The sequence below is a fragment of the Pyxicephalus adspersus genome, chromosome 8 (assembly GCF_032062135.1).
Source record: "Pyxicephalus adspersus chromosome 8, UCB_Pads_2.0, whole genome shotgun sequence".
In the NCBI taxonomy this organism is placed as follows: domain Eukaryota; kingdom Metazoa; phylum Chordata; class Amphibia; order Anura; family Pyxicephalidae; genus Pyxicephalus; species Pyxicephalus adspersus.
This window is the reverse complement of record NC_092865.1, coordinates 70,606,347-70,624,707: the sequence shown is the minus strand read 5'-3', so window position 1 is coordinate 70,624,707 and position 18,361 is coordinate 70,606,347. Positions and strand designations below refer to the sequence as shown.

General features: G+C 39.5%; 1 protein-coding gene across 1 annotated transcript; it reads right to left on the bottom strand.

Moving 5' to 3' along the window:
- Window positions 1-1,840: 1,840 nt before the first annotated feature.
- Window positions 1,841-17,520, bottom strand: DDX17 (DEAD-box helicase 17). The gene is made up of 13 exons (XM_072421100.1): window positions 17,310-17,520; window positions 13,560-13,695; window positions 13,324-13,420; window positions 13,100-13,233; window positions 12,303-12,368; window positions 12,073-12,214; window positions 10,640-10,800; window positions 10,332-10,504; window positions 8,240-8,350; window positions 7,788-7,849; window positions 7,317-7,376; window positions 4,526-4,759; window positions 1,841-3,186 (listed from the first exon to the last, which is right to left on the bottom strand). The coding sequence occupies exons 1-13, from the start codon at window positions 17,342-17,344 to the stop codon at window positions 2,774-2,776; spliced, it is 1,824 nt and encodes a 607-aa protein (XP_072277201.1). The 5' UTR covers window positions 17,345-17,520; the 3' UTR covers window positions 1,841-2,773.
- Between the last annotated feature and the right edge of the window lie 841 nt (window positions 17,521-18,361).

Genomic DNA, 18,361 nt, shown 5'->3' with positions numbered 1-18,361 from the left:
ATTTTGGCCTAATAGTCCATCGTTACACTCGTAGTTTGTAATTCAACAAAACATTTAGGTTCTGGTTTTCCCTGCCCCTACCTTGAGAGGATTTGTTCGGGTGGGCCATCTCAAAAGGGTTTTATGTCGGATACAAACTGAGCCAGTTACCACTATAGTTCGCAAGTGGGTAACTGTTACATCTTTTTATCATGTCCTCATTTAGTATCTTACTGGTGTGCAATGTCCTTCTTAAGGAGCTGCGCTGGCGGTTCCCTTTTTCTTAGATCTTTTGACTGATCTACTTGGCTTACCCATTCAGGAACTTTCTAAACCCAGCAAGCACCTAGTCACTAACATCCCAACAGCTGCAAGATGCTTTATTGCTAAAAACTGGAAACCAACATCCCCCTTATTGACACTTCTTGCCTTGCTCAATAGAATAAAAGATAAACAACTAATGGAACAACCGACTATGATAACCTCAACAAGATCAATGTGATCTAGGCCCCTTGGGACTATTCTCACATTTGCACATATTTAACACTTAAAAAAAATAAGTGGGGGGTTCTGTTTCTATGTTATGATGAAGACCCACCATCTTCTCCTTTCTTCCTATCCTAGGCCTGTCCTGGCCGCTTTCCTGATTTTGTATGTCCTAGTTAAGATTGAAGTAAAATATGCTCTCTTGGTATAATGAGTCCAATGATAGGAGCTTCCTGACATGCCAGAATGAAGTACCTGGTGATGCAGGACAGATTGTTAGGTTCCTTATGATTATATTTGTTGATGTAAAAGTGCTCTGTTGATTGTACCACTATTTCTCATTTCATATAGATTGGCATGTCCTTTGTAACGCTCACTCATGTAAATTTACTATTGAACTTAAACTCAACTTATAGGTCATACCAGAAAAATTTGTATTAGTCCCTTGCTTGATAAGTACACTCTCTTTGTATTATTTTTTGTCTTACTTTATCCTTTTGTTTTAAAAACACATTTATCAGTAGAAGTAGCACCATCGATGTAATTATTCATGTTTTTTTGACTTGTCTGTTGATTACCATTTTGAATGTTAGGAGCAATGGTCAGATCCCGTGGACTGTTTCTACTCCAGTCAAGGCAGGTGTTCTGTTCATATTTAGGTATATACAGTAACAAACTGTACCAGTTCCACCCTGTAGATATAGCATCCTGTTACAGTGACAGTGTAACAAAATTGTATCCTTTGCTCTGTGTAATTTTTTTTTACGTAAAAGTCGTAGTTAGATGGTTGCCACACTGCTGGAAGTTCCAGTTGCTTTTCAAAGCTGTGAAATAACCACAGTGTGTGAATTCCACCCACTAGACCAGCGGTCGACAACCTTTTCAGACCCACAGACCACTAAATTTACCGGTTTCCCACTTAAAGGGGAAGAAACTTCCCCCAGAATGACATCATGATGCCAGAACCCTCCCATCGCAGGTCTGAGCCTGTCTAGCGACACAAACCTCTCTGAGCCTGCGATCTGTACAGGTGACAGGAGACATGGGCCGCGGCTCAGCCTGACCAATGTTTTACTGAATGAGTTTTGTATGAAAGGAGGGGCAAAGACTAATCTCAGAGCCCTGGTGCATCTTATCTATTAGATAAAATAGTAACCCATTAGAATAAAATAGTAGAGTTTCATGATGTTCTTTTCTTATTCTATGAAATCACAAAAGGATATTGGGAGACCAGTGGAAAATTGCTAGATTTGTATCCAAGACATCACATTTTGTTTTTTTTTTGGTTTTAATAGTACCTACAGTTTCTGCTGTGTATGTACACTTTAAAACATGCTTTAGGTGTCAGTGTGAACTAAACAAAAAGCACATACTGTAATGTTATACATTTTATTTACAAAATATTAGGTGGATGGTAACAATGCTTTACTAAAACTGAAAAATAAAAGGGGGGCGGGGGGGGGGGGGGGGGGGGGGGGGGGGGGGGGGAGATGAAAACAAACAAAACAGTTCTGCAGTAAGCAGGAAATATATTATTTTTTTAAGAGGAATTGTGGTGTTGAACTTCACACCAGTAACTGGGGAGAAAAAAAGGAAAAAAAACAAAAACAAAAAAAAGTCCCATGACAGCCATCCTTTAAAGAGCAAAGTAAACTCATTAATACACAGTAATGGGAGGACCTACCTGTATTTTAGGGTAGGAAAAAAGGATTTAGGGGGAAAAAAAATAAATAAAAATTTGAAGTCCCACACCCCTTCTCCCCGAGATATTTGTGAGAACACCACTGCATGGCAGTGTCTACTTCCTAAAAAATATTGCCGTCCAGGAATTCTTCTGTTAGAACAGGGATGTACTGGGAATATATATACACCTACAAATACTGACAACACCTAAATGGGGGAGAAGGTGCCAATTTTTTTTTTTCTTTGGAGTCTTTACCTACCTGTAAAAGTTCAAAATGAAATTCAAAAACAATCTCCTAAACATTTATACAACAGTACTCAAAAGCACCACAAATTAGACGTGAGTGGGTGATGTATCAAGACCTGACCTTTACCATAATTCAAGACCTTCTTTGTGCTGGCGGCCACAATTACTTAAGCAAAAAAAAAATATATATATATATAGGACTGGTCCTGAAACTGAATCATACTGAAAATGAGATACTGGCAAACTGCTCCATCAGCTTCAGTTTCTTACTCAAGTTAAAACATAAGGTGGAGAAAAGAAAACTAAGAAAAAAACAAAAAGGACATTTTCAGAACTGAAACAGACTTAAAGTGATAAAAATCAAATTTACCTATGGACTCACTTTCGAGAGGGGGGAGGTGGAGGTGGGGGAGGGGGTGGGTATTGATAACTGGCTGCTTGATTCATATAGTTCAGTAAAGAAGCCCCGGGCGGGGCGAACTGCTGGGACATCAGCGGCTGTGGTGCTTGGCCATATGCTGCTGCACCATAGCTGCCCGGTGCCCCTGCTGTAAAAGTGCCCTGCCCGTAGCCATACTGGGTAGGTTGAAAGTTTGTATTCTGCCCCCCATAGCTATAACCCTGCCGACCTGGATCCCTTCCAGATCCATTACTAGAAATCCCAGAATCTCTACTGTTCCGCATGTCACGCCTGCCAATCTCTTTGCCACGCATTCTTCGTTCACATTCTTCCTGGTACATCATGTTTGGGTTGTTATTTGTAGGGATAGAGCGATACCTAGAGCGGCCACCTAAAACAAAATTTTGCAAACTTTATCAAATTACTACTACTAAATATAGTAAGATAAACCTAGGCACAGAAAATGGAAGTAGGAAGAACACAATAAAGACTAAATCACCATTCTCCGTAAGATCTTTGGCCACCTTGATTGGTTAGGCCAGGATGACTTAAATCAAACCTTTTCCTGATATGCACAAGGAGAAAAGGGATTGCCGGGTTTCCCTTGCAAAAACCAAGCTACGTATGCAAAAAAATTTGACAGCAGGGAAGCAATCAGGCAAAGTAAGAGAAATTATTGTACATCGCCTGTCCCTTTCTGCAATGGCCAACTGCCCAATCTTAGACTTTTCAAAGGGGGACTTTATTAGAACCAGATTAAAACTGTAGCATGGGTTTACCATTTCTTTACAAAAAGCACAAGAACACGATTTTAAGCTTATTACCACTGATGAAGAATATGTAAATATATGAATTTCTATAGTCTGATCATATTTTAATTTATTAAACAACTTGTGCATTCTTACAGGGATGCAGCTAATATACAGGGACCCCAGCTCATATTGAGCATATACTATGATTTGATTTTTACAAGGAATAAAGGGTTTTCAGATGCCTTTCTATAAACCAAAAAACATATCACCATAAAAAATGTCATATAATTTATTTACAATTCTTAAAATCCAAACATTGTTTCTATAACATATGGTTGCTCTTAAATACTACTAATTAATTCCAACCATGTCTTCAGAACAATGCTCCCCAGATTTCTGGTCAATCATTTACAATGCTTCCAATTATAATCAAGCCCATGATAAACTTCATAACAATCAGTAACTGGGAAGCCCAGTATTTTCAACACGTTTCACAGCCCAAAAACCTACTTTCTTAAGAACAGTAGGAGCAGCCGATCAAGTCCATACTCAAAAGCATTGGATTAGGCAAACCAAAAATAATTAAAAGTATTTGTATTGAAATTCCTCACATTCCAAGTGGCTACTGCACACACATCATGTATACAGACTTGTCTATCCAGAGGTGACTTCTCATACGAAGCCCCACTTAGTATCTGATAGACATCATCCCTCAGTAAGCAGTGTCCGCGTTTAAAGCCGGCTTCACACACACACTGAATACTAAGGGATGATGTCTATCTACCAAGACATTGTTGGATTTTATTAGTAGTATTTGAGAGTAACCATATGTTATGCCAATAATATGTTTGTATTTTAATATTTGTAAATAAATAAGACATTTTATATTGTGATATTTTGTGGGATCCAAAAACCTGTCTGATCATAATACAATTTAACATTTGGTTCAGGGGTCAATATCCACAATTTTACACCTACCTCCTCCACCACCACGGCCATGATCCACCAGCTGCATAAGCTTAGGATTTATAGTTTGGTTAGCTTCCTGTAAAACTTTAACCAACTCACGAGCTTGCTTCAAGTTTCCAGGTGTGAAAAAAGTGTAAGCTGTACCCTTATTTGTACTACGAGCTGTACGTCCAATTCGGTGCACGTAATCTTCTGAGCTATTTGGGTAATCATAGTTAATGACGAACTTGATATCTTCCACATCTATTCATTGATCAGAAAAATTGACGTGTTTGGGAGAAGAATACATCAGGAAAAGGACAAAAAAGCAAGTTAGACAAAGCCATAAAGCAATTCAAACTAGAAAAAAAAAAATAATAAAGCTACGACCTTTCTAAAATACACAGTAGATCTAACCTTGGTAGGAATATGGTCATCTATGGGGGGGGGAAACTAGTTCCCTTGGATACTTTAACTTCCTTAAAGCATTTTGACTTTTATGAGAATTTATTACTTTGGAAATAGCACATGAAGACCTTGTTCGTTTTTAACACTACATCAAGGTCATATAACCAACAACCTTTAAAATTGTATTGACATTTGGTGAAAAATTATTCAACTCATTTAAAGAACTATTGGGTAAAACTTAGTCACAGGAGTGCTGCATTAATGTGGGGAAGGGAATAAAGAAATTTCTCAAATAATCATTTACCCGATATGCTTTAAGGCTTTGGTATAATAAAATTCTATACTTGATTTAAAAGAAAGTAAAACAGTTACAAGATTCATAACAATAAACCTATGGTCGAGCTACTTCATGGGATTCATCCTCGGGTGAGCCTATGTCCGGACCGATGCACACTCCCTCAGCGAGGTGGGGAACCAGCTGTTGCCAATCCCTTCCTTTTAGCGGTCTTACCGCCCTCATCCATGGGCACGGGACCACCGGGGCGGGGAGCATGCATCAATGGTCCAGGCGCAGCAAGAGGTCCCAACACGTGCACTGGCTTGGCTAGACGATTCTGTGGAAGAGCCACTAGCTCCAACTTCAGAGCCTGTCAATGAGCGAAGAAAGACCCCATCCTCCAACACTCAACACTTGGGTTGGGTTAACTACACTGTGAAGTGAAAACCCCACAGTTTCATATGTCCACCCTTGCTTTGTGGGAAAAGAACAAATGGCATTTTATTAATAGGTCTGTTTCTTATTACAGGAATATCACTTAGCTGCAGGTAACATTTGTTGATGCATAAATACATTAAGGGGGAAGAAAAGTGGCTAAATATTCAACATTTTGGGATATGAAAAGGGCAAAATGTCTTACAAGAGCAGCAACAACAATTTGCATTAATCTAGGTTGAGGGATGTCAAATTGGCAATGACGGGAATCATAAATGGCTTTAAATGTTCATGGCTGTCACAAATAAATAGGAAGACATACCTTGCAGCATTTTAGCTCCCTGTATTTTATCGAGGAGCTTATTTTGGAATAAGAGGAAGTCACAGTAGCTTGAGGAGAAACAGCAGAAGGGTCTATTCTTCTGCTTCAACAGCCAATAGACTTCCCAAAGTCTTCCATGGCTTGGGACTTCCCCACAGCTGCTCAGGGCATAGCATAGTGGGAAGCACCAGTTGATCTCCCTTCTAGAAAGGTGGTCCGTTTATACAATAAGACATGATATTCAAACCAGCAGACATAAGGTGAGGGGCTGTAGACCAATGTTGGTGCTCGGGCTGGAAAGCACACATTTTGCATCCCAACGTAGAAAGGGAAAGATTAGAGGGTTGGAGATGCAGACCCAAAAACTGCCTCTTCAGTACAAGACCTTTGTGAGGGAAGAGTGTAAGAAGCCAGTGCCCCTTAGGTGGGCAGCTTCCAGCGTTCAATCCCCTCTTTTTTTCGACAGGCCCCTGGCCCTGTACTGAGAGAGATCTGCAGCTTCTGTTAAAAAACAAAAAAAAAAAGTAAGATTTAATATTGCAAACTACTTTTTAAAAGGTAAATGTATATAAATAGTAAATACCTTAAGTGAGCACAGAAAGACTTCATAATGCAACAGCAACTTACCTGTCACCTAATGCAATAGACTACAGGAAATTGTAATGCACAGCAGAGAGCAATGCATTTTTAAATAAATCACAAAACAGCAAATGAGCGGACAGCTGAAAGTAGTTCATTTCTCTTTTGAGGCCTCTAGTTCACCACACACTGCAGGTGTTAATCTTTACTTGTGGGAAGTCACTGCTACACGCTGTTCCATACTAGTGAACCACCTTTCCATTGGGGAGAAGGAGACCAGGAAGTTTTCTAAATATTTAGAATTTGTCATTTTGCCAATGGCAAGTTCTCCAGTGCTGAGCACATCTAATGAATAGTAACTATTAACAACCGTCAATAATTCATTAATAAATAAGGAAAACAAACCAAAACTAGAATGGCTACAAGTAACAAGAAACAGACTGAGGGACTAACTGCGTAATGGGCTTTGGTTGTAAAAAAAATATAGCTTTTTGATGAAACGCAGCATGTTAATATACGTTAATTAACTTTACAAAATCAGACAAATGCAATAAAACCAAGTAAATGTATACAAACTTAAATTAAAGCAACATTGAACTCTGTATAATATTTCAACAATATCATTATAGGGTTAGAATGATATATAGATGTATTTAGCAGTGGGGAGAGGGGTACCCAATAGGCACAGAGGGCAATTTGAACACCCTAAATCTGAAAATTCCCACAGAAAAAAGTCTACCTCACTGAAGCTTGGGGGGGGGTATAGTTTTATAAATACATTGAACCTGGAGGTTACAAACCTAGACCTCGAGAAGCGACATCTGTGGCAATTAGAATTGGTGCTTTTCCAGTGCGAAATTCTAAAAAACAAACAAAAAAAAAAACTAATTTTACTAATTCAGTTAAGTTTAAACACTCCTGAAACATGGTATAAGAATATCAGTGCAAGACCAAATTTCACTGGAGTTCAAAAGGATAAGCTATTCTAAGCAAGAGCATGGTAACAAAGGATATGAAAGCACAGATATGTACATATGCTAAAAGGGCCACAGCTCTCAAGCTTGTTAAACACTAATTTTTACATTCTTTAAGCTTCTTTTTATGTAAATTATTTGCTTGAATATCAATTTACTTTAAACTTTGGGATTTTTTTTATTTTTTTTTTTTAACTAGGTTAGGAAAATAGATAAGGAATAAGCAAGAATTCCATTACAAAGAAATAAAACAAACTAGCTATAGTAATTTAATACAGGTCTATAGCAAAAACTCACCACTCAAGACCCAATCACGTTCCTGTTGACTCTTATCACCATGGATACACATAGCAGGCCACCTGCAAAAGGCAAAAACATTGCAAATTTTAAAAAAGACCAAGACAAGAATTAAAACATTGCCTGACATAAAAAGTTTTATTTTGTAAACAAAGCTATTAAACCAACAACTATTAACTTTTCAAACAAGCAACAGCAAGACACGATTTCTTTTATCTTCCCACTATAGTCCAGGTGGAGTATTGCTGGCTGGTTATCTATTTTGACTCTTTTCCACTCATGCTTTGTTCCTGTTCCCAGGCATCTCACTCCTCAAGTTGCATTCTCCTTCACATAAACTATTTTACACATTGAATAGTAGATCTTTTTTTATAACACTTTTATTAGATCAGCAAAAGCTGGAGGCTTGGGAATCTACCACCATTATCAATGAATGAAAGTGAAAGTCCTACCCTTCACGTCTCATTCTGCGAGTTAGATCATCACAGCGACGTTTGGTTTCTACAAAAATGATGGTCTTGTTTTCTTTCTCTGCCATTATTTCTTCCATGAGTTGAATGAGCCTTAAAAAAATGAAAAAACACATTAACCACAGACAAAAGAAAAAATAAGAAATCTAGCATAAAATGTATTTAATAAATGATGCCCTATTGTAATTATCTATAATGTAAGAAACAAAACCCAGTCAAATATCTCATACACCAGTGTCTAATCCATGGTTTCCGGGGGTTTCCTGAGCAACAAGTAATTTGTGTCTCTCAGGTCAGTTTAGGCGACACCAATGACCTTTTTGGCTATCTGTAAGGGTGACATTCTTCCCACTGGTCATCAATGCATATATAGATATAGTTATTATTATTAGCCAGTATTTATAGAGTGCCAACATATTACACAGCACAAAGACAATTGTCATGGGAACATAATCAGTATTCTCTCCAGAATTTTATTTAATGCTGGGTGGAATAGAGCTGTGAGTGGGTGGTGGTCCCTGTATTGTGACCCAATTTCAGTAAATACTCAAAAACAGCCGGGTAGTTACTGAAAAGTGCCGGGCTAAAAAAGGGCAGGGGAGAACACTGATAATTATAAAAGGGGTTCCTTAGGACCTGAAAATATTTAACCCCGCTAGCCTTCTAATTCTGTCTGTATTTCCATGCAAAAAGCGTTACATTTATGTATGGAAATTTATTTTACATTGTAGGCTTATAATTCACCGAAATATGTCCAATATTCAATACATATAATAAGAAATTTTAAATAAAAAATAAATAAATAAAAAAAAAAAAAAGCAGCTGCAGATCCTAAACATGGGGCTTTACATATGGGTTCCCTTCCATCTAATCCTGCCACCATAGAACAAATACCACAAAAGTGATTGATAACACTGAATTCAGATGGAGGGGAAATCAACATTCAGGTTTGAAAATCTACTTCAATAAGTATTCACCCTATGGATTACACATCTAATACTTCAATAATGTGATAAAATAGTCACATATCCATGTTAAGAGTTAAAAGAAACTTTAATTACTACTAAAACATGTCCTTTTGAGGAAGCCCTTGTGGTGAATTGCATCAAGGACAGTTTAATGGAATCAAAAGATAATAACTATATGTAAAAGATATTGTGCTCTAAAATGAGAAAAATATTTTTTTGAAGTGTTTGTATGTTTTTATACAATGTGTTTTGTATCAAGAATAAAATACAGAAATGTAAAGTTTTTATAAAAAGTATATTGTGGTGATTTTTATGTGCACCAAAACATGTAATATAACTGTACAGTAGCATGTATAATATATAATTAATCAAAATTTCTTTGTATTGGACTCAATACAGCTATTTTGTATTGAATCCAATACAAAATTATTTGAAGCCGCTCTTACTGCCCAGAGATCGTCTCTGCATAGCCAGGAGATCGAAGAGGGAGGACGCCACCCGAGGACCTGCGGGGAACAGCAGGACGCCAGGGAATGCCAAGGGAAAGTCAAGGTAAGTGGGTATTTAGGTTTTAAGCGACCCCAAGTGTGACTCGGGATTACCCCTTTTAGTATGTAAAATACACCCTGAGTCAGACTAAGGAATACTGCTAGGGGGTAGTTAAAGGGTTCCTACGTTTTAAAAAAAATCTGAGAAAAACTGATCCTATTTGTAAAGCTACGTACACACGTCAGATTTTTATCGCCCGATAATCGGCATCGGCCAATTATCGGGCGAAAATCTGCCGTGTGTACAGTCGGTGTCGTCCATCGTCCGGACGACCGACCTGCCGGATCCACGGACGATGGACGACAGCCGATCCTAATGAAAGGGAAGGGGAGAGCGCGCAGCAGGGTGCCGCTCCGTCGCTCTCCCCCTCCCCTCTCCATAGAGCATGAACGGTGCTGTATGTACAGCACCGTTCATGCTTCGTGCACTCCCTTGTCGTTGGAAAGGATGGTGAAAGATCCTTTCCAACGACAAAAATTGGAAGTGTGTACGCAGCTTAACCTAACCAAACACATCAAATCATTTAAAACATCATCAATGCAGATTAAGTGACATACTTGTGATCTTTTTCACTCTCCTGGCATACGTCAACAATCTGGAGAATATTATGATTTGCAGATAACTCCAAGTTTCCAACGTTAATCTGGACATAGTCCCTTAAGAAGTCCTCAGCCAGTTGACGCACTTCTTTAGGCCATGTTGCACTCCACATCAGAGTTTGCCTATCAGGCTTTAATTAGCAAGTAAAAAAAACAAACAAAAAAAAAAAAAAATTGATTAAACTATAAGAGCACTTAATGTAAATATCCAATCTACCAATAATGCAGATTTCTGGAACAGAAATGTTAATAAAAAAAAATCATACCCTGATTTGGTCAACAATCTTGCGAATCTGTGGTTCAAAACCCATATCAAGCATTCTGTCTGCTTCATCAAGCACAAGATAGGTACAACGTCTTAAGTTGGTCTTTCCAGCCTCTAGAAAATCAATTAGCCGCCCTGGAGTGGCAATGCATATTTCCACGCCTAAAAATAAATAAATATTACATCAAAACTCAAATATATTGTCTTTCCTGTGCAAACTATGTTTTTGTCCTTGCTTTGTAAATATCAGTATTAAAGAAGTACAATAACAAAAACAAAAAAAATTGACTTTACATACTTGGGTAGACGACCCTTCTGAATAAAGTAAAAATGTTTTTGTTTTTTTAAAGTGCAAGTGCACCCCCCTTTAAAGTCTTGATCGTCGAGCCTCCCTACACCATGCATCCCGGGGAAGGCTCTGCCTGCTCTTTTTGCGCATGCCCTAATCTCAGGCAGGCACAGAAGAGGCATTCTTTCTATCAGGGGAAGAGATTGTGATCTCACACATGCGCAGCGAGATCAGCTTTTTTTCCCCCTTAACAGTGGCTACATCACCCAATCTTGCATCTGCGCAGTGTGAGATTGGGTGACTGAGCAAGAAGACTGGAAGAGGAGACAGTAGATGGCAGTGCCCGGGGGTGAAGAGGAGGAAGCGCCAGGACAAAAAGGAATCCCAGGATGAAGCGGGCCTGTATCGCAAGAAGGACCAGCGCCATTGAAGGATCCATGGGATTAAATGTACGTGTGATTTTTTTTTTTTGTTACACTTTAAATATATTTTAGGTTATTTGCCCTTGCCTGAAATATGCAGCAATGGTATAAATAAAGCAATTTTTCTTGATTTGTTCCTAAAGAATAGTATTGCCCTTCCTGATCTGCTATTGTGCCTATAGCCTTTCAGTGTGAATCTAAAACACTGCCGATTTTAGCAGATCTGGAGTGACAGTGATTTGTCACTACTGTGCTGTTCAGTGTTCCCCTGTAGACTGTGACATGGGTAAGCACAACCCTGCCTGTACACAGAAAGGCAGTGTAGAACAAAGAAGGGTGAGTCAGTAATGGGAAGAAAGATCAGCAGCATTGAGACCACAAATACTAGTTACCAATCATTTGTCCTCTGTCTTCCATCAAGGGCACATCCTTAGAAGTTTACTTACTCCAGGTCACAAACTGGCCAAGTCATATACAGTGACACTAGCTTTGCTAAAAAGTAATACCTTTGTGAAATATTACAATTTGTCTAACAATGAATCTGAAGAAAACTCTAGTAAAAACTATCAGTTATATAGAAGTAGCTTGTCTGCTTGCACTAGTTTTAGAAACTAGTATATCCATGGTATATCTTTTTCTTGCTGAAGCTACAAAACAAGTTGTTTACATTTGCTTTTTTGCAGAAAAGTTATTTTCACTTTCTTAAATAAACTTTCATCTTACCTCTCTCTAGATCTCTTATCTGAGGACCCTTGGGGGCTCCACCATAAATACATGTGCTTTTTAATCGGGATGACTTCCCATAATCATCAGCTACTTGCTGCACTTGTTGAGCCAACTCTCTGGTTGGAGCAAGAACTAAGCACTGTAAGACAAAAAATTACAAAATTTAAATTTGACGTTCATAACACAAAGCTAAGTAATGACAACAACAACAATAAAACCAAACTTACAATTGGTCCGTCGCCACGCTCCAGATAAGGCTGGTGGTTAATATGTACCATGGCAGGCAGCAAGTACTTTAAAGAAAAATAAAAAATATTTATTTAAAATGTTGATAAGTGGAGCAGTCTTGCAGAACACTACTAACCTAAGCTCTAGACAAAAAGCAAAATATTCAAACAAATATGTGCGCCCTTTACCTTGCCAAACGATTTACATTATAGTTCACCAAGTTCTAATAGTTACAGATAGGTTGAGAAAAGTAGAGATGAACATTCATGTTTCTTGTCACTAAACTTGCATCCAGCACACCTGACTAAGGGGCAATTTACAGAATTACAGAGGATATCAATCCAGGTACTTGTAATAAAATATATTTTTAATAAAGTGGAATTTATCTGGAAAAAAATGCACCTTCACTTTTAGAAATGCAGTGCAGCACAAGGCGCAGATTACAGGACCTGGGTATTTAATTTTTCAGAATGAATGGCCCACAATGTTCAGACTCATTGTACATTGGGTAATTTATTGCTTAGATAACTACAAGCCTGTTAGCCCCTCCCACCAGACATGATCTGCATGAATAAAAAAAGTGGAAAATTTTATTTAAAAATTACTGTAGAAAGGTGGAGGGGTGTAACCAAAAAAAAAGACAAAATATTACATATTGTACTATACAGTGATAGAGCATTTATATGACAGGAATTTGTTCATGGAAAGTTATTAATGGTCTTGGTCAATGCTGGGGGAAAAAAACAAAAAAAAAAACAAACAAACAAGATCTTTTTTAGGAATAAAGAGAACATACCGCAAGTGTTTTGCCAGAACCAGTCTGGGCAATGCCAACCATATCTCGGCCACTCAAGGCAAGGGGAAATCCTTGGCACTGAATAGGTGTAGGCTCCTTGAAACGCTGATCAAGAAGAACATCCATAACATATTCTGAAAATGTATAAAATAAATATATTAGGAATATGCAGAATAGTTTACATTAATGTAACATATAGTCAGTAAAAACAATAATTAACTTACGTGGAAAATTGGCCTGATGAAAACTATATATAGGTTTTGGGCAGTTTACACCTCTGGTGGTAATTTCCTTCTTCCTGCGCAGTTCTTCTACTTCATGCTGTACAAAGAGACAGGCAAATTATTGAACAGAAAAATATGTAATACATTGGAAAATTCTATGTCCAGCATTAATGAACTTAGCTCTTTTTAATCTCTCCACATTGGTAAAACATGAAAACCGATACTTTTTAACTTACTATTGTCATTCGAGCTACTTCGGGGAGTTCTGTGTAGAAGTTCTTCTCAAATTTCGGAAGTTCATTCAAATCCCATCTTTTTTTGCGGAGACGTTCACCCGGATTACCAAACTTTGGAAACCGGGGGCCACCCATGCTAGAAGAACAAGAAAAAACATGTTAGGGTTACATGCTAACCAATGTGTTTATTATATCTTGGAAACTCCTTTATTGTTTATTCTGCCTAAAGTCCAATGCTATTCTTATACAGATATCAGTATGTAACATACGAAATACAACTATCACAGCTGCCAGATCAGTTATCTCTGACTACCAGCTAGCCCCTGACATAGGGAAAAAAAGATCCCTAAAAGGGGGAACATGCAGTTTGGTAAAAGGTAAAACAGAGCCAGGTACCAATAAGTTTACCAATAGATCAGAACCATAAAAATTCAAGGTAAGCTGCAATATATACAAAGTATAACATTTTATTTTTGGGTTTAGATACACTCTAATCTTCTTAAATGTAGATAAAAAAAACAATTCCGGTCATCACAACTTTTAAGAAAAGTGAAAACTGCACACTTCCCTTTCTACCAACATACAGCATTGATTTTATTTTGTGAATATACCTTATACAAATATGCAAACTGCGAGTTTCAGAAACCTTGCACCTGCAAAACACTTGCTGAAAGCCCCTGCAGTCTCTGAGAATCACCAGGACAAGAGGAACAGATCTTCTTAATGTTTGACTTTCAGCTAGTGTGATGCTAATGTTAATTCAGCCGACCTTAAAGTAGAATGCTTCTATGGATTTATTATTTTTAACAAGTCTTATGCAGAAAATACATATTTCATGAAGATAATAATTAACTTGGAAACCACTCAATGTGAACCATACAGACAGCGAAGGTACAATGTACTGAGAGATAAGCAGCAATTATATTAAACAAACCGGGTCACAGTTTGTGTTTGCTTATTTTGTCATTGTTATTGTCTCTGTGGTAACAATGTTGAATCTCTTTCTGTGTATGGGTACAATAACTATTTGGGTCAGAAGATTTAAAGCGAAAGTAAAGTTGAGAAAAAAAAAAAAAACACACACCTTAAATCTCGCAGATCTATCGGGTGGTTCCTTATTTGGGTCCCACATCATCCCGGTATCCTTCTTAGGCCCGGCGCCATCTTCTTTGGGTTCTTCTTTGTACATCACCCGATCTTGCACTGCACAGGAGCGAGATTGGGTGATGGAGATGGGGAAAAAGATTGGCAATCTTACTGCGCATGTGAAGGATTGTCAATTTTTTTTTCTCCCGTTAACCTCCCTGGCAGTAATCCTAAATGTGTGGCTCAGGGTTCATTTACAGTACCAAAAGCGATAACCCCGAGCCACACTCGGGGTGAAATTGCCAGGGAGTTTAAAAAGCTCCCCTGGTAATTGGTGCCTGCGGTGTCCTTCAGCGGCGTCCGACATCTTCTTCCCCCGGCCAGGCATCTGTGTAAGCTGGCGATGCCCAGACGGCATCAGCTTCCCTGGCGTGTGAACGTTGGGGACGCGAGGCCAGGGCACGCCAATGCCGGCTGGACATCTCCTCGCGAGCATGCGGCTGGGGGGGGGGGAAGGAAATTTAAAATATTAAGTACATTAAAAATGTACCGCTTTTACATTTAAAAATACTTATTATTCGTATCACCAGGGAGGTTAAAGAAAGGGCTCCGTCCTGACGGATCCACGAACGATGAACGACGACCGATCCTAATGCAAGGGAAGGGAGAGAGCGTGCAGTGGGGTGCTGTTCCGTCGTTCTCCCCCCTCCCCTCTCCATTCATGCATCGTGTAGTCCTTTGTCGTTGGAAAGGATCGTGAAAGATCCTTTCTAACAACAAAAATTGCACGTGTGTACGCAGCTTTAAGGCAGCAAAAATAAAGGTCCTGAGCAGCAGGCTGATTTCATATAAACTTTGACCTCAAAGATGGTTGTGTATTATTATTTGTGTTATTTGTGTACAGAGCTGTGTCCTGCACCAAGGTGAAGTAGCTTCTATAACTCACAAAACAGTGCATTGAGGCAGCAACATTACAAAGCTTGGCAGTGAAAGTGGAAGTAAACTTTACAAATAGAAAACAACGACTAGGCAGGATTATTATTGCAGAGCGAACAGGCGATGCCCCTTCTGAAATAAAGTAAAGTTACCCGCCTGATAACAATGTTTATTTACACTCACATGTCCTTGCCCTGTCACTGGGATACCTGGCGTCCCAAACCAAACTGCGCATGTGCAGCTCTGTGCACTTACTAGTGTGTTTTACCTGTTTTCCAACAACCCTAAAATCTGCTTGTTCAAAATTTTAAAGGTTCCACTTTGATAATAGGCGATCAGGCTTTACAGGATTTATATAGCGCAAACAATAACATAATTACGAAGTGCTGTACTTTAAATAGGGGTTGCAAATGACAAACAGATATAGACAGTGAGGAGAGGATCCTGCCCTGAAGAGCTTACAATCTAAGAGGTGGCAGCACGCAATAGGAGGGGAGATATGGAATGGTGGGAAGTAGTCAGGGTTTTAAAAGAGTAGATGAGTATGAAGTAGAAAGTAGGAGCAAGCCGAATAGGATGAGGGAAGACCATTCCAGAGAGTCGGGGCAGCTCTAGAAAAGTCTTGTATCCGTGTGTGTGATGAGGTTATGAGTGAGGAAGTCATTAGTAGATCATTGGAGGAGAGAAGAGAGCGGCTAGGGGAGTATTTTTCTATCACAGGGGTGCCAACACTTTTTTTGGGCTTGCAAGCTAATTTTAAACTGACCAAGTCAAACTGATCTACCAACAATTAAAACTTGGACCTAACTTCTATGCACGGTACAGTTTATTTTAAAAGGCAATCTAGTCGCGTTGCCTTTGCGATCCACCTGTTGGGCACCTCTGATCTATCAGGTCAGAATAGTGGCGGGGTGGAGGCAAGAAAATCTGGGGACAGGTGTGGGGGGGCAGAGAGAATCTGGGGACAGGTGGAGGTGGGGGGATAGGTGTGTGTTGGGGGAATTCTGGGGACAGGTAGGTAGGTGTGTGTGTGTGTGTGTGTGTGTGTGTGTGTGGGGGGGGGGGTAATCTAGGGACAGGTAGGGCCAAATTTTGGAGGGGTTGCACAGGTGAAAGTGACAGGACCTGGAAATGTTATTGTAGAAAGGGTCAGGTGTGTGGGGGGGATATCTGGGGACAGGGGGGACAGGTGTGTGTGGGGGGGAATATATGGGGACAGGTGTGTGTGGGGGGGTTATCTGGTGACAGGTAGGGCCAAATTTTGGAGATGTTGCACAGGTGAAAGTGACAGGACCTGGAAATGTTATTGTAGAGAGGGACAGGTGATGTCTCATCTGCAATACCTATTTCTACCTGGCCGTTCTGTTCAGGTAATCTGTCATCCCGGCCCAGGTATCCATGACGGCCAAATATCTAAATGCAGAATAGGAGAAGGAAGGTTGCAGGGCCTGTGACAGGTGAGTATTATGGGAGTTTATTCCCACTTTGTGGAATGTTAGTTCCATTTAATATGTGTCAGAATAAACACTTCATGACAAGACCCTGAGGGCTGACATTTGTTGTCAGTCAGTATGGAAATATAAAATGTCTGCTCAGTGACAGCAGCTGAGGTGTCCTCCATAATATCATTACCTCACATAGCTTTATATTATCACAGAATAACAGGTAACCAGGCCATCAAACGGACACTTCATAACCCAAAACATCAATATTACTAAATATTCTTACCCGCCTCGGTCCCGGTCCATAAAGCTTCCTCTCATTCTGGCGTCGCCCCCAATTACTTGAAAAGGAAATGTTTTATAAATAATTGGTCACTATAGTAATGGTCCTTCGCCCTTTGAGCGCTTAGCTTCAGATGCTAGGCTGACAGGACTCAAACTCCAGACCAGCTGATATCGTCCGAGAAGCGCCAGCACAAAATGGCCGCCGTCTTCTTCCCTTACACTCCGTAAATTACTTGAAATGGCGCGCAACGCTATTAACGTAGCGTAAAAGTCTTCCTGATGCGTGTATGAACAAACAAAAACATTCGTAAATCAGATAAAGAATAAGAACCGCCCTGAGTGACGTCATTCAGCATTGTTTGGCAGAGGCAGAGCCTGGGTTTCAGTACAGGGGGAGGGGGGAGGTCTGGTTGGTGTTGTGAACGAGGTGTCTGTGAAAAGTTATGTAATCATTCGCCTCAATTCTACTCCAATTATTATCTCTTAATATGAAACACTCAATTCTAAAAGAGAAGTTGCCAAACTGAAACAGCATACTTGTTAAAGCAGACCATACATTTTTACCTTACATAGAAGTGTAGACAACTCCTTTATTTAAAGCGTACCTATATTTAGAATTTTCACTTTACATAAAAGGGTAGAGAACCCCTTTATGTTGGGTAAAAATTCTGGGGTTTTTTTGTTTTTTTTTAGGTGCAACACTTTTTGTTTAAAAAAAAAAAAAAAAAAAAAGGGGGTGCACCACCTTCCCCTAATTCCCAGTCGCCTAGGCGATGGAGAATGAATGGGAGTGCAAAGCCTCCCTGGATCCCCACGTCACACATCCCAGGAGGCTCTTGGGCGCTCCTACGCATGTCCGAGCATCTCGTGCGTGGGTAGAAGGAGCCTTTTTGCTGAAAGTAAACTTTGCCGATCTCACGCATGCGCAGTGAGATCGGCAAATTTTTATTTATCCTACGTCACCCGATCTTGCGCCTGGGTCAGGTAACGTAGGATGAAGAACCCGGTAGAGAAGAAGAAGGTGGCGCGCGGATCGCCGGCTCCAGGACAAAC

Excerpts from the sequence above, each read along its gene's own strand:
- DDX17 (XM_072421100.1), bottom strand. The coding sequence starts at position 17,344 with ATGAGAGGAAGCTTTATGGACCGGGACCGAGGCGG. Across the intron at positions 7,850-8,239 it reads CGCAGAATGAGACGTGAAGG|GTGGCCTGCTATGTGTATCC; the intron begins GTAGGACTTTCA and ends TGCCTTTTGCAG. Across the intron at positions 7,377-7,787 it reads ACGTGATTGGGTCTTGAGTG|AATTTCGCACTGGAAAAGCA; the intron begins GTGAGTTTTTGC and ends TTTGTTTTTTAG.